Source organism: Sinocyclocheilus anshuiensis, unplaced genomic scaffold (genome assembly GCF_001515605.1).
Source record: "Sinocyclocheilus anshuiensis isolate Anshui unplaced genomic scaffold, SAMN03320099.WGS_v1.1 scaffold891, whole genome shotgun sequence".
NCBI classification, from domain to species: Eukaryota; Metazoa; Chordata; class Actinopteri; order Cypriniformes; family Cyprinidae; genus Sinocyclocheilus; species Sinocyclocheilus anshuiensis.
The window spans coordinates 125,750-142,187 of record NW_015546076.1 but is presented as its reverse complement, the minus strand read 5'-3'; the positions used below and the strand labels follow the sequence as shown (position 1 = coordinate 142,187).

General features: G+C 37.8%; 2 protein-coding genes across 13 annotated transcripts in view; both read right to left on the bottom strand.

Annotated features, from left to right (window-relative positions):
* LOC107699892 (uncharacterized) overlaps positions 1–1,821 on the bottom strand; it is a 15,423-nt gene extending 13,602 nt beyond the window's left edge. For all 5 annotated transcript variants that reach the window (XM_016501323.1, XM_016501319.1, XM_016501320.1 and 2 more), the window contains exons 1-2: positions 1,769–1,821; positions 46–262 (exon numbers count right to left, since the gene is read on the bottom strand). In XM_016501323.1, coding sequence (XP_016356809.1) covers positions 46–146 — 101 coding nt within the window. In that variant the 5' untranslated portion in view covers positions 147–262; positions 1,769–1,821. The remainder of the gene's footprint in view (positions 1–45; positions 263–1,768) is intronic.
* Positions 1,822–4,078: 2,257 nt separating this feature from the next.
* The window catches only part of LOC107699893 (phosphatidylinositol-binding clathrin assembly protein-like), a 23,434-nt gene continuing 11,074 nt past the window's right edge, over positions 4,079–16,438 (bottom strand). The window contains exons 8-24 of one of the 8 annotated variants that reach the window (XM_016501325.1): positions 15,679–15,720; positions 14,228–14,239; positions 14,002–14,087; positions 13,714–13,837; positions 11,946–12,079; positions 11,716–11,807; positions 11,445–11,597; positions 10,307–10,390; positions 9,977–10,066; positions 9,292–9,402; positions 8,958–9,065; positions 8,494–8,524; positions 8,301–8,400; positions 7,465–7,524; positions 6,086–6,190; positions 5,753–5,864; positions 4,079–4,649 (exon numbers count right to left, since the gene is read on the bottom strand). In XM_016501325.1, coding sequence (XP_016356811.1) covers positions 5,772–5,864; positions 6,086–6,190; positions 7,465–7,524; positions 8,301–8,400; positions 8,494–8,524; positions 8,958–9,065; positions 9,292–9,402; positions 9,977–10,066; positions 10,307–10,390; positions 11,445–11,597; positions 11,716–11,807; positions 11,946–12,079; positions 13,714–13,837; positions 14,002–14,087; positions 14,228–14,239; positions 15,679–15,720 — 1,425 coding nt within the window. In that variant the 3' untranslated portion in view covers positions 4,079–4,649; positions 5,753–5,771. The remainder of the gene's footprint in view (positions 4,650–5,752; positions 5,865–6,085; positions 6,191–7,464; positions 7,525–8,300; positions 8,401–8,493; positions 8,525–8,957; positions 9,066–9,291; positions 9,403–9,976; positions 10,067–10,306; positions 10,391–11,444; positions 11,598–11,715; positions 11,808–11,945; positions 12,080–13,713; positions 13,838–14,001; positions 14,088–14,227; positions 14,240–15,678; positions 15,721–16,438) is intronic. The other 7 variants (XM_016501324.1, XM_016501326.1, XM_016501327.1 and 4 more) reach the window with 7 other exon arrangements.

Genomic DNA, 16,438 nt, shown 5'->3' with positions numbered 1-16,438 from the left:
TAGCCTACAAATAAAAGTTTGATTATGCTGGTAAAGCAGTCTTACTTGATTCGTTCCTCCTCTGCTTTCTTCAACTCAGCGTCCCTCTTCAAAACCATCATGATCATCTCCTGTTCCTCCTCGGTCAGGTGGCTCAGGTCTATCATGATGACCACTGTTCTTCTCACAGTTGGGTACTCTAGTACTGAGACTCACAGAATCCACACGGCTATCTCTTGTTCTTCTTGAATCACCTTCATTTCATTATGCTCAATTACGGCACCTGCAATGAGCATGCCAAAACATCTTAGATTCTCCATTAGTCTCTTTCTGATCAAGTGCCTTTTCTATGAAAATAATCATTTATTTAATGGAAAGGACAGATGTAACCCAATTTGTATGCTGAATTTGATGTAATTTGGAATGAAATGTGATTCTAAATAAGTGCACAATGATGTTGAATGAGAGCCTGTTTAGAGAACGCTGAGATTAGACAAAACATGTGACGGCACTGTCAGTTGACCATGAGCATGGGGCAGACCTTCAATATGTTCTATTAGTATTATTGGTTTATTTCTATGAACAGAAAAATAATAACACACTTGAATCCAATTGTTAAGAAAAATGTTTCCTTAAATGATCATATGACCATATTTAATGCTTAAGACACCAGCGTGTCGCGTTAACAGTGCAAATATTTGAAAACAGCTCACTGAAACACTATTTACTCTGGGTTATACCTGGAACAAAACAAGCCTCAAAGAAATGACAAAGTCAGCCTAATACATAACATTATACAAACAATCAGCGAACAATAAAATAGCATTGAAATGTAAATACTTTACATTGGTGAGGAGCTTAAATAGAAATACATATTCTCAAATGAGAGTCCGACTCAAGTCTGAAATTATGAATGTATTTGTTTTAATTAAACAAAGCAAACCATGTATCAAGAGCACATGAGTAATGGATTTAACATGCTGGTTGATCTGCAGGATTTGATGCTGTAATGTGACATCCTGAATCCTGTTTCTGTCCAAAGGGCTTTTGACTCATCAAATGAGGCTCTTCATTGCAAATTGCATTAGGTTGGATTGAACAAGTTCTTAGTAAACAAACAGCATTTTATGAAATGCAAGATCATTTGCACTTTTAGTAAACAAGATAAGTAACAATAAATTAAAGTTTTTTTTTCTGGATATGTAAAATAGTTTAACCTCAAGAAGCACCTTGGAGCTTTAGGAGTTTATTAGTTGAACTTATAGACATGTAATTGAATTTTAAAAACAGGATAATGTGGTCTGTTCTTGTCTTCAGTGATAAAATCACTGCTGTCTCGGGATTCATGTGCTCTTTTTCTGTTAGGCTGTTTTCTGATAAATTCATTAATCCTCCGTATTGCATTTATATTTAATCGTCATAAATGCATTACATTCATCAGTGCAACATCTGTACAGTGGCGAACTCGCGAGCACATAAGAACCTGTCACTTCCTTCATATCAGAATCATTTCGATAAATAATCAAAACCAACCGGAGATTATTAACCCCGTAATATAAATAGTGTAAATACAGCTTTATATGATTTATGTCAGTCCATCGATCAACACTTTACTTTTCATGTAGTTTACTCGAGACCGAAAACAGTGACAACCTTGTAGAATATATTCAAGTATTTCATGAAACTTTAGATGCTGGTGAATATATTCTACAGTGCTAAAACAATCTTCACATAGGCCTACAAAACGCCAGGTAGGCTATATGTCGGTATGAATTTCTTTTCAGCTCACCTTGTTTCCGTGGCAGAACTTCTGGAGCGCCTCACTGACGCGCAGCACGGAACACATCTTAACGGTGTGAGCGACGCGTCTCTCAGGGTTGGACGGAGTCTTGACGTCGGCTTCCATTAGACCAATCAAAGACTGCGTTTGAGCGGTCGACGCGACGCGCCAAGATAGAACGCTCCAATCAGAAGTACACGGCGGGCGTATTTCACGCGAGCACCTCGCGTGACGTTAACGCATTAAATTCGTTACACGCAAACATTGAAATAGTTTATATTCCACATTCTCCGTCTTTTTACATGCATTTTTTTAAATTATTTGTTTTTAGCTATATTTATGTTCGAGAATTATATAATCATTAGTTGAGTTTGTTCTCATAATTTATTTACAAACCTATTAAATGATGGATACATATGTAACCATCTTATGTAAAACGTATCTGCATAATAATATTAATACGTTATTTAATTTGTGTGCGATTAGTAATTCAGAGGCAGCCAGTGTCTGTGCAAACAACATTATTTCATAAGTCGTCCGGTTATTCTGTACTGCTGTTATACAACGGTTCGTTTCGGTCCTAATTTGATTAGCAAATGCTGATGTACAACAGCACTGGGACTTTTGATTCTATCACTTGGCTTGCCTGTTTTGTTCCAGACAGTCTGTGCATTAATGGTTGGGACTTTCAGTGTTTCTGCAGGTTACAGTCAGTACACAAATAGGTGGCGACAAATTAGTGTATTTATGAGTGAATCATTGAATCATTTACCAAATCAGTTCGTTCAAAACAGATTCAGGATTCAGGAACACATGTCTGTGGGTATACATTACTTTATTTCCCGGTCATTTTAAGTAAAATAAATATAGAAATTCAGTCCTTTAGATTCCCTTAACAAGTTTATATTAGAACAAGTTTAACCAGGTTTATGTTTAACAAGTAGGAGTAAGGTTTTGAAATGGGTAGATTTCACATAGTGTAAAGAGGCAAGTGAGTACAAACTCTCCAATCTATCAAACATTTTTATACATCCGTTAAGCTGCAAAGTTTTGAATCTATGACTTTTGAGTGAACTGTACTACAGGGCCGTCCTTAGGGGGGTGCAACTGGTGCGATCGCACCGGGCCCTGCGGCGAACGAACCGAGGGGGCCCCGCTCCCTACCTCGCACCAGGCCCCGTGTCAGCTAAGGACAGCCCTGCTGTACTATTTAGATTAATTGAATACAAATGATAATTTGCAGGTTCCTATTGGTAGATATGCTACGTTTGAGTGTATTTGTAAGTAATAAAGACTAGTACATGATTAACCACCACGTCGGGCTGAAAAACTAATGCTGACAATAAAACAAACATGCTCAAGATTTGTGGAAGCTGCACTTTATTTGAAAAAGAAAGAGTTCACTAATTGTTCTTACATCTTTTAAATACATAAACAAAAAAATGATCCGTGAGGACAACACAGAAATTATTCAGTAAAACTTAGGTCAAGTCCGATTTGATTGAATTGCTTTCATATTTCAAACCATCCTTAGCCAAACCCTGGACAAACTGCCGACATGGTATATGTATATATACACAAAAGCACCGATCAACAGTGCTCGAACCGTCTCCCCAGTCAGCATTTCTCATATTTTACACTACAAATTTACAGTGATATCAATAAACCTGTCCGTGACCAATAGCTAGAGGAGCGTCCAGCTCCCGTTCAGTATTCCTGGACTTTTAGAGAGCAGGGTGCTTAACTTGACGAGAAGTCTGAAACATGAAGGCAACTCTTAACATTCAGATCAGGGGCAGCCAGATCTTTACGGTCCGCGTGAAAATGATGGCATGCCATGCATAATGCAGAACACCTCCCTTCCCAAGTGCAACACTTCACAGTCATGGAGGAAGTGCTTTTCTACTCCAACAAATATCTCATTGCAAAACCCCTAAACAGTATAACAAACCATTCACTAATGATTACCCTCCCAATAGCCTTGGGCTGCAAACATTTCATCTACGGGAAGTTGTTCTAGACATAAAACTTAGAGAATAGTTAGTGCTCTATCATTTAGCTTACAGGTGTATTTTTCACATAATATCTATTTTAAAAGTCTAAACCTTCATTATACAATCCAACACCCATGAATAATGTTGAATTATTATTTATATTTCCCCCCGATGTACTTTGTAAACTCTCCCGTTTTATTTTTTAGGCATTAATCATAAATAAATACAAACGACACGCAAGAAAGGTCTACCGGTGAATACAATTAAAGTCGAAACTAAAAGATAATTATACAATCCAACACCCATGAATAATGTTGAATTATTATTTATATTTCCCCCCGATGTACTTTGTAAACTCTCCCGTTTTATTTTTTAGGCATTAATCATAAATAAATACAAACGACACGCAAGAAAGGTCTTTGTGAATACAATTAAAGTCGAAACTAAAAGATAAAATGTAAAACAAAGTTACTGTTACCATTTCATAACACATACTATATCAGATGCTGAGTTATACTGTGATTTAGCTCGACGTTTGCCACAAGACCTCTCATCAGAAGCTCCCGGTTGAAGGAAAAGAACAGCCTAGCAGGAAAATCAAAATATAGCTTCTCAGAACACAAAAGATCCAAGTCTCTCAATGCCCTTACCTACCTTAACAGATTATAAAATGTATGAGGAATCCCTTTATGGGTTGAACAGCAGCATCACTTGACATCTTAAACAAATTACGAAATGATTGCAGTATGCTCCCAGTCTTTCAACACACTTGGTTTACATCTTTGACGTCGAGTATGTTGTGGGATCGGTCCTCCGAAGAGCATCCCAGCACAGAGGACGGAGCTTAATGGTTTGACATCAGGGATCAACTTCATTTTGTGTTACATAAACTGCATCTGGAGAAAGCAACAATTAAACGTACAATTAAAAAGATACTTTAAACAACAGTGTGTTCAGTCTACAAGAAACAGCGTTCGCGACCCATGTCGCTTCCACAACGTGACACATTTATGAATGAAACCAGTGTAGACCGGGACTGGGAACTGATTGGATTGTGAATAGTCTCTGTATGACAGTTTGGAGGAGAGGAGGGTTTGATGTCAACCGAAAAGGAAAGACGTTTTAGAGGTGTTACAGAAAGTTGCAGGGTTTCTACTTCATGGCTTTTCCAGTTTGTGGTTACTGGATAAGTATTTAAAAAATCATTTCATACAGACTGTACTCACAGAAAATGAAAAAGTGATGAAATATCTTGAAATATCTGTGCACAACTAGAAGAACTATAATCCATATAGAAATCTCCATGACTTTTTAAAATATATTATCAGGCCACAGTTTTAAAGGTGAATTCAGTCATTTATTGCTACTATTATTTTACATATAATTAAATCAATTGTTGAAAAATAAAATTACATGTTTAATATATACTTAAAATTAAATGTATTCAGAAAGAATAGTGTCAGTTTTACTTTTATAAAATAATGTTAACATTTAAAATACTTTTATAAAGTGATGAAATATCTTAAAACATCAGTTTAACTAGAAAAAATATATACATAGGGCTGTAGCGGTGAGGGAATTTCCTTTGCGGTAATTTTGAGTGGCTCAATCTCACTAACACAGATTTAGACAGATTTGTGAACAATATTTGAGGGAAATAGGCCTTTTTTGTACATAGAAAAAGTCTTAGATCTTTGAGTTCAGCTCATGAAAAATGGGGGCAAAAACAAAAGTGTTGCGTTTATAATTTTGTTCAGTGTATATTCCCTATAGAAATCTTCAGGCATGAATATCAGTTTTAAAGGTGACCTCAGTAATTTTCCCCACAGTTGTTATTATTATTAATTTAATTAATAGTAACATGAAATATGTTTAAAATAATGTACACTGAGGAATATGTATTAAGAAAGTAAACTGTCAATTTTATGTTAATAAAACGAGAAGAAACATGAACATGAGTGCATGCAAGACCATCGGTGAGCACAAACACATGCGGTACCTAGACAAAAGACGAAGCTCTACAAGAAATCCTTGAGAGAGAGCTGTGCAAAGGGGTCTTGTCCTGGGGCTCTGAGAGGACTCTGACTGGAAGGGCTAGAGGCAGCGGAGGGCTAATGCAGAGAGAACAACACAGAGAGAGAAAGGAAAGAGCTTGGAGTGACAGGGAGAAGCACATGTGGAGGAGAAGAGGAATGATCTGCACTTTGGGAGGGAGTTCTCTGTGTCATGGCCCATCAGAACACAATGGACCATGTTTATGAAGAGTGTTAATAGAAAGCTACATTCATCACAAGAACAACATAACGTACATGAAAGTTTGTAGGGACTGTACCTGTGCACTGGACACTGATCCGAATGGATTGGATGGCCTCATGACCGGCTGTGTGTACATAATTGTGGGCTGTGTCATCATGCTCATAGAGGGCATCTGTGGAGGCTACAAAAATACAACCATGAAGAATCATTCTGGTCACAATTTCAACAACCTCAATTCTAGCAGCTGGTTTCACAGCAGGGTTATCAAAGTTAAAGGGGTTATATGATGTTGCTAAAAAGAACATTATTTTGTGTATTTGGTGTAATGAAATGTGTTTATGCGGTTTAAGGTTCAAAAAACACATTTTCCACATACTGTACATTACTGTTTCTCCTCTATGCCCCGCCTTTCTGAAACGCGTCGATTTGTACAAAGCTCATCGGTCTGAAAAGCGAGGTGTGCTCTGATTGGCCAGCTATCCAGTGCGTTGTGATTGGCCGAATACCTCAAGCGTGTGACGGAAATGTTACGCCGGAAATGTTACACACTGTGATGCTGTGTCCCGGATCGACGAGACAAAACCAATAAAACCCATTACAAACAAGGCATTTGTTGCATCCAGTGGGGACATAATTACGGATTATAATGACTTATACTGTCTTTGTTGTTGCATCGCACCGCGTAAACATAAACCATGTCTGCATTTGTGATCGGAGAATTTGGACTACAACGCATATTTTCCGGGATTTGTGATATCACAAATACCGACGAATGGGACGAGACCTGGTTGAGCTGCACTAGAGAAGGCAACGAGTGGTATCACTATGTCAGAGACACGCTAGCTTTCCCAAGGCAGACGAACTTAAAGTGGTTACAATCATCCGGGCATTACATTTCCTGACCAGGCGCTGAGTGCTTGCCAATCACAACACACACTGGCCCAGCTAACCAATCACAGCACATTTCGTATTTCAGAAAGCGGGCCTTCATTTGATGCAGGAACTATTCAAGCTGTTCATGCCAGACTGGGGAGAGAGGTGTTGTAATAATGTAAAATATGTGAAAAATAATGTGTTTTTCGAACAACCTAGTATGAGAGCCTGTTCTAGTACACCCCAAAACAAAATCAAGACTTTGTAAAACAGCATAATAGGACGCCTTTAACTAAAACCATAAAAAAAATTAAAACCTTTTTATTTTAAATAAAATAAATGTTAACTAAAATAAAATACAAAAACACATTGCAGCTTGTTGTTAAAGTAACATTTTCATTTTTTTTAACTTGATGTACTAAAATATAACTGAAATACAAAATAAAAACTATATAGACATTAAAAGCTAAAGAAAAATAACTAAAAAGTAAAATACAAAAATAAAAACAAATTAAAAATATAAAAAACCTGTAATAGTATCTCAGTGATACTAAAATAAGACAGTTTCCCAGAAGTACCAACCATGCCATATCCCATCATTCCTGTAGGTGTTGTAGCAGGGAAAGCCATGATAGACGGTGGCTGTGAAAACAAAGAAAGACTAATGAGACACCAAGTTCATATGTGATTACTTTCATTAAAACCTTTAAAAAAAGACATAAGACACCTTGTTTTAGCAATATCCCAGAATGCACTTCTGTGAGCTCAGTTAATAAATGGCGGGCAAGGCAAGAAAATGTCAGTTATGATTTAAACGTTTCTTTCCAATACCGAGAAGCATTGATTAAAACAGTTTAATGTAATGCAAATGTATTATTTTAACCAATATTTGTGTGCTGCATATTTATGCTTTTTAAAGTATCGAGCTGTTAGCTTAGTAACATGCTAATTTAGATTACTTAAAGACTAAAATAAACTACATGGTTTTGCACAGATTTATGCATGAGTTGACGATGATTACCAAAAGTAAGAGCCGGTCTGCAGATTTTGTTCAGAGTTGACAATTTTGCAGAAAATCGCATAGTGTATGATGGGCAGATTTATTTTATTTTTTTGGTTCAGACCAACTCCATCCACTCAGCGGATTTCAAACATGTTTGATAGTTTGAGTTGATTTCAGAACAAATTGTTTGCATTTGTCATTAGTCTCCTAGCAATGAGGCGCTCATTTAGTGAATAATGCCCAGTTTTCTTGGCAAGAGTGTGATGCCTAGCATTTTAAAATCTGTTCAGATTCATGTAGTCATGTAGTGTTTTCCAGCCTTAAGAGGTTAGGATTCTTCCTTAGAATGTAGCTGCCTATCTAGGCAGCTCAATGGATTTTGGAGCAATTTTATCAATATAAAGTACTATTGTACCATAGAAACAGGATTCCATGTAGTAGATGGAGCAGTTTTGGGTTGCCAGTTCATTCCACCAGTTAATTTTCTCTCTCCTGGTTGGTTCCAGTGGATATCACTGTGAAAACAGGCTAATATTAACACCAAACCAGAATATGTATTTACTGAGCATCAAGGATATACTGAGCATCAGAAAGGGCAACATTCTTACTTTTTAGTGGTACCGTTTCCAATGCCCAGATCTGTAAGTGAGAAAATATATATTTTATTAAGACTTTAAAGAGGTACATTTAAATTTTTTAATAAAGTTTGAAAATTAGAGGCCGTTCACAAGACACATTGTTGCATTCCACTACACTGCTTTTCCATCAGTGGGAGTCAGATTGCCCCCTAGTGGATGGCTAAAGATTTGCTAACTCGTATTCATAAATCCTCAAGGGAATGTCTCTGAATTAACTGATGCTGGCAAGGTTGAAAACCCCTGCACTATACAGACATCACTGACCACTACGCTTGCATTTTTTGCAGCACCTTGATCAAGACCTTACGTTTTCTTCACTGAACTGGCCTGCATGTCACGTTTTTACATGCAAAAACGCATTCTGTGTGAAACGGCCCCTAACAATGTATATCTTCATTTTAGCATCATGTTCTGACAAACACATCGACGCTTACTTCCAACAAGGTTGGCCAAGGAAGAATCCAGGTCGTCTGACACCAGTTTCTCTGGGAGCTGATTGGAGGACTGATTTGAACCGGCCACAGTGGGTTTCAAAATCCCTGCTGTTACATTCACAAATAAGACAGGTGAGAATATTTATTTTATATAGCATATTTGATACACAATGGTGATTCACAGTGCTTTACATTAGCATTATAAATCAAATAAAAAACATATAGACATAAAAGCCAAGTTTAAAATAATTTAATACTGTCAGTTTAGAAACTTCTGATAACATGTTGATCTACTTTTTCAAGTTTTCATTTGATTTAGACTAAAATGCCTTACCATCAGTATCCAGGCTATTGGACAAGGCAGCTTTAGAACCGAAAACAGACTCAAAGTCAACACGCAGCTCCCCTGAGCTCTGTGGAGGAGGGATTTGTGGAGCTCCGTATCCTTCAAAAGGCACAAAAAGCCATTTAAACCCTCTTACAGCACTCACAATATAGACTAGGACACTGTCTGAAGAATAAACAAGTTAAAACAATGCCCGTATCAAAAATACTAAGTTCAAGTGCTGCCAATAAGTGGGCTAGTTTGGTCACATGTCAAAGTTAGTAGAGGGTAAACTACAGTCGCGCACAAGACATCCTGAAAAACTGCAAGAACCACTACACGTTTACAAGAACCGCGTTAAAGTGATAGTTCACCAAAAATGCAAAACTCATCATTTACTCACCCTCATGTGATTCTAAATATCTTAATATCTAAATATCTTATGAACATAAAAGGCGAATTTTTGAAGAATATAAAGACAATGAATGAGGCCGTCAAGCTCCAAAAAGCACCATAAAAACAAAATGTGAATAAATGATGACAGAATTGTCATTTTTGGGGGTACTTTCCCTTTAAGGATCTGATTTTGAATGGTGTTATATCATGTTAGATCAGACATTAGAGACAAAGGGAAACATATATCACAAAGGGGCGCAGCGCCACACGAGGCAACCTCCAGCCACAGGCTCCCTACCTCTGAATATGCCTGCTACTGTGGAGGGCTCAGACTGGAAGGGAGAGGGGTTTGGGAGATGCTGGACCATAGACGGTTGACCAAACGAGTCTGACAGGCAGGCGGGGAGAAGGAGAAACAACACGGCAAGCGTTACAGACATAAAGACATTTGAGATTCAGAATGGATTAGTAAAGAGTGTATTTAAACAGCAATATTAAGACAGCCATGTGCAGAAGGCAAACAGCATCCAGCAGGGATCATCACAGGTTAGTCCCTGCACACTGCTTCAGTGCTCCTATGTTTCCAGACAGAAGGGAAACATAGGTGGGATGGTTTGCATCATGGTACCTGAGATTAAGTGCTCTATCCGCACAGTGCGTTTGTAATTGCTTGATACAGATGAACTTGAATCAATAAAGGGATTGTACTGATCTACAGTGGAAAAGGAAAAACAATCATTCACTTATAGCTTTATAGTTTAACTACTAAACCTTTACAAAGCAAAGGTAGACTGAGGTGAAAACTGGAATGAAATGTGTGATTTCTGACAAACTTTTTTGTAGAACGCTTCAGAATGTTCCAGAAAATAATATAAATATTATGTTTCATAAATAATATATATTATGATTAGTTGCTTTCAAATGATTAAAATATTTATTTGTCATTGTTTTTGTATGCCGGATTGCACTCATGGTTTATATTTCACTTGTTGACCTTTGTTAATTATTAAAATTGCATCAGACAAAATTTTAAAAAAGAGCATTAAATATTTTTCATTTTTAATATTTCAGTAATCGCATTTAACGCAATGCGTTTAATGTTAACGCATTACCTTTGATAGCCCTAATTTTATGTATATTACCCTTAAAAAGTCTGGGTTCTGTATTTTTTTTTTTCTGACAATCTTACTGTATTTTTCATAAATGCAGCCTTGATGAGCATAAGAGACTTTCAAAACAAAATATTCTTACTGACCCCAAACTTTTAAATGGTGGTGAATATTATTTACCATATATATGTTGGAAGCTGGGCAAAGTAATCTATTCAGAATGTAGTTACATCATCTTGTTTATTTGTCTTTCTATTCACCCAGTTAACATGCATTTTTTCTGTTGTTTTCGTCTCACACTACCTACAACCGCTTTAATTTTAGCTTTGAATCGAGATAAAAACTGTAATTAACGAAACAGCCCCACTGTAACTAAGCCAAAACAAAGCTCTATGTGTACAAACATTATTTGAGGCTTATCTATAGTACTGCCACCTAACCTCCATTTATTCTCCAATTACAGACTGCATTCTTACTCAGACGGCGAGCTAAACTGTAAGAACGATGTGACTGAACTTAATCAGAGGATTCCTGACACAACGGGATACTGTGCATGCGAAACAACGAGGGACTTTCAGCGACCAGAAAAGCTCAAACTAATAAAACACTTCGGATGGGTGGATGGGTGGGTTGGAAGAAAGAAACTAAAGCGTTTACCACCAAAAATCTCATGACCTGACGTCCTAGAGGAGAAACTAACACCATCTGATGACATAACGGGTAGATGAGCACCATCAACAACAAGTTTGGTTAGGAAAGGGTTTAGGTTTGGAATGGAGTCATCTACAGCTTCAGAAGAAGAGAAAGGATCTGAGCAGGCAAAAGGAGAGAGAGAAAGAGTCAAACAGGAGGACATTAGAACGAGACTCAAGTTAACACAGAGCTACAGCATGCTGAATCTGAGACGGTCACATGCAAAGGGTCTCACCTCCCCAAGCCGTGGCCACAGAGGGTCCGGGCTGCATGCTTGACTGAAAGTTTGTCTGCAAGTCGAAGAGGTCGCTCTCCATCTTCAGGGCACTGAAGGTCAGAAAACGAAACAAAAATGTCTTAATCCCCAACCGATTTAACCAACAGAGTTTCATGTAGATGTAATATAAGATGCAGGGTTTTGCATGTCCAGAGATGTCACACTGTGAAGTGATTTGATTGGCTGACCCATTGGAGCAGCTGGGAGTGGAGAACAGGTCGATGGCAGGAGCTGTGCTGATGCATGCTGCTGTGGTGGAGACTGGAGAAGTGTCAGTCGTGGCGAACGACGGCCTCTTGGAGAGCTCCTTCAGCCTCTGTTCCTGTTTACAAGAAGCCAAGAAACCTTTTAGACAGGAAGGAGCCATCTGATTGGCATGGGGAATAACGTACCAACCGCTTTTCATTCATTAGTGTGATGTTTAGAGGATAAATTTGAAATGTGATACCAAGATCATTCAGATCATTGTTTTAACAATTGAACTGTAGCAGCACAGTAAGTTGTACACAATGCTTTTTGATAAAAAAACCTGTGCACTTGGGACAGGTTTTTTAATCTGTTCCGACAAAGCCAGCCAATCAGATAAGAACTTTTCACCAACTCTTGCCATTATTGTGTGCAATATGCATTATATAATCTGGGAATGGTTTGTGAGCTTCAGACATATAGAAAAAAAAAACACCCATCATTAATCTAACAAACAAAATATTGTCCTCTAAGGCCACATACACACTGTAAAGTTTAAGGATTGACAACCATATTTAAATACAGGAGTGAATCCGCTAAATTCAGGAGTGAATCCCCACTCTCAAAATTGCATGATTGACACCATTGTAACCATAGCAACATTTTGCCATTTTGTGGCCTAATGGTTAGAGAGTCTGACCAGCGCTCTCGTCCACCTTCAATACCACGACTGAGGTGAGACCCTTGAGCAAGGCACCAAACCCCCAACTGCTCCCCGGGGGCCACAGCAAAAATGGCTGCCCACTGCTCCGGGTGTGTGTTCACGGTGTGTGTGTGTGTGTGTGTTTGTTCACTACTCAGTGCTGTGTGTGTGTGTGTGTGTGTGTGTGTGCACTTGGATGGGTGAAATGCAGAGCATAAATTCTGAGTATGGAACACCATACTTGGCCACACGTCGCATCACACTTCTTATTTGCTGGTTTTTTTTTTTCTGTTAACGCTAGGGGTGCAACGGATCGTAGATGATCCATGATCCGTATGGATCAGGCTGCACGGTTCGGCACGCATGTGATTCGCGGATTAACTGTTAAATTTAACCATCATAGAGTTCAAGTTTATCATTTGCACAAGTTTTGTCTTGCCAGTTTACACATTCAAGCAATTTTAACTCGCGTTTTGTCTTCTGTGCGCTCAGCCGCTGCCACACACACCCGAAGCGCACACGCAGAGAGAGAGAGACACCGCGTGAACAGCGAATTGATTCCTCTTTCACATACACACAAAGTTATGTTAAAATATCTGTTTTGGCAAGTATTCTAGTAAACACAGTCAGTTATGTCTTAAGTGAAAGTAAACAGCTGAGAAAGAAACCGGATGCGTGTCAGTATTAGGTCCTTCTTTGTGCATTTTTCTTTTTTTCTACTTGTTACTTTGCACTTTTTGTTAGAAAATGTTTATTTACTATTTATAAATAGTAAAAATAATTTAATTAATTTAATAATAATAATTTATGCATTTAGCAGACACTTTTATCCAAAGCGACTTACAATGCATTCAGGCTATACATTTTTTACCAGTATGTGTGTTCCCTGGGAATTGAACCCACGACCTTTTGCGCTGCTAACGCAATGCTCTACCACTGAGCACATATAACTAGAAAATAGGAATCTGTAATAAACCAAAGAAAAATGAGCAAAATTTTACAGAAAATGCTGGAAATCCTTTCCTCTGGCGGGTAAAATTATTTTTGATGTGTGTCCTGTAATGTACCTTTAGAGCTTTCAATCGCGCCTGCTCCTCCTCCAGAGCTGCCTGCTTTTCCCTTTCATCCACTTTGGTGAAAGACATGCCAGTGTTGGCCAGTGATGACACAGCATTGGAGAGTGTGCTTGCCCTACAAAAGTCAGGGAGAGATATATTGGGCTTCAGTGAGTATGAAAGAGATTACAAGCATTACAAGCTCTTATAAGTAAGAATCCATGAAGTCCTGTCAACATAATGCATCTGTTAGAACTCATTAATTTGTATTCAGCTTTGAATGTGACATGAATGGCCCACCTGCTGGCGGCGGTGGAGTCCTTCACCTTCTTCCCTTCTAATGAAGCCAAGTGTTGCTCCAGGGCATCCAAAAGACTGCTGGGGGCCTGAGGGAATGCACAAACATTTACCCAGCAATACAGCACTGACTGCATCAAGTCAACAGTGAAATGACAGTAAATAGCTTATTGGCAATAAGAATTAAACAGTGCAAAGGAGTGCAGAAAAGAGTCAGAAAAGTACTTACACACACTGTAAACTGAAGGTGGACAAAAGGTGGAAAGATAAAGGGAAATACAGAATATAAAGGTGGTCTTGGTCAGACATATAATGCATGAGTTTTAAATCTGCTCTTATATAAGGCTATGATGGCATTTGCATTGGATATTAATCTGTTCTTTTCATGTGTCCATGTTTACCATTTGCCATTATGACTTAGACTTTCATGTTACCATATACACTAACCCATTCTCACTCCCAAGGTGTCAAATACTGCTGCTTGGTTAAGAGCTCAGCATGTCACTATATAGATGCCAATGGTGCATTTACATTATTACTATATTCATGAAACTATACTCTCAAGAATATACTCATCATTTTGCTGGCTGAAATGCGTCTGTGCTGTAATTGTACTGTATATTCAGGTTTATTGTTCCTTTGGATCAATAATTTACACTGACTTTACCAATAAGAATACCAATAAAAATAATTATTTTATAGAGATTTCATTTAGAGCAATTTCTAACCTCAGAAATATTTTAGAGCTGAGCATAACAAGAAAAATATAAATTCGCTATAAAATCACAAGATTTCCATTTATTTTTAAAGAAAATAATACTTTTATTTAGCAAGGATGCATTACATTTATCAAAAATTACAGTAGGCATTTATAATGTTACAAAAGGTTTCTATTTCAAATTCATGCTGTTCTTTTGAACTTTCTATTGATTAAAGAATCCTGAAAAAATGCATCATGCGTTCAACAAAAATACTGAGCAGCAAAAATAGATGATAATAATAATACATGTTTCTTGGACAAAATCAGCATATTAGAATGATTTCTGAAGGATCATGTGACACTGGAGTAATGATGCTGAAAATTCAGCTTTGCCATCACAGGAATAAATTACATTTGATTAAAATAGAAAACAGATATTTTAAATTGGAATAACATTTCACAATATTACTGTTTTGCTGTATTTTTGGTCAAGTAAATGCAGCCTTGTTAACATAAGAGATTTCTTTTAAAAACATAAAAAAATCTAACTGACCCCATGCAAATTTTTGGAACAGTAGTGTATATTGGCATATAGTTTTCTTTTAAATTTACACATGGCACAAAATGGCTCAAACAGCTGTTTTTGAGTGAGAATCTGTTGCATATTCTGAGTCAATATACTTGCCATAGCTGTGGAAGTCATGATTCTATTATCTCTATTATTATAATTATCATTCTGAAATCTCCACTGAGCCCATAACACCTTTATTTGCTGTAGACAGGGAAAAGTTAAGACAGAAAAGCTGAGAAATCTTAAGTGACATGCGCATCCGAATGACCTGCATGCATCTTTAAGTTAGAAATGCATTTGTGCAAAGTAATGTAAGAGAGAAAGCATAACAGTTTCAGAAAATACTCAGGATAGTTAATAATGCAGAACGAGCGCAGGTGTTATAGTAAGAATAAAAGTGTAGTCTCACCTGAGACAGGTCAGGTATGTCCCCGCGGTCTATTCCCACCTGCTGTGAGGTGAGTAGAACAAATATGTTACATAGCGCTCTTTTAATGAAGTCCCTTGCTAACCAGAACAACACATGAGAATCTCACCTCTGCCACTTTGAGGAACTCCGAGATCCGGGTCATTCGAGTAAGGAATTTCTTGTAAATGTCCAAACCCTCTTTGCACTGGACTTTTTTCATATCAAAATACTTTTCTGTAAGAGGTATGAATAAGTACCCATTACTAATCAGCACTATGCTGTTATCTGCATGCATTTAAATTAAAGGGGTCATATGATGCTATTTTAAAGATCATTATTTTGTGTATTTGGTGTAACAGAATATGTTGACATGCTTTAATGTTCAAAAAACACATTATTTTTCAAATACTGTACATTATTGTAGGTCCTCTATTCCCCGCCTCTCTCAAACATGTCGTTTTCAACAAAGCCCCCTCCTTTGACAAGCGCAGTCTGCTCTGATTGGCCAGCTGACCCAGTGCATTGTGATTGGCCGAACACCACAAGCACGCGTCGGAAATGTAACGCCCCTTACCATAATCGCGAGCGTCAGCTTTCAAAGTAAATATCAAGACAGTTAATAATGTCGTTAGTTTTACCATCAGTTCAAGCCCGAAAGGGCAACATAGTCGCGTGACAGACACAGTGATGATGCAGTACACAAGCCGCGGTTAAGACAGCTGACTCCACTGTGATGTGACCCCCTCTCTCTCTCTCTCAC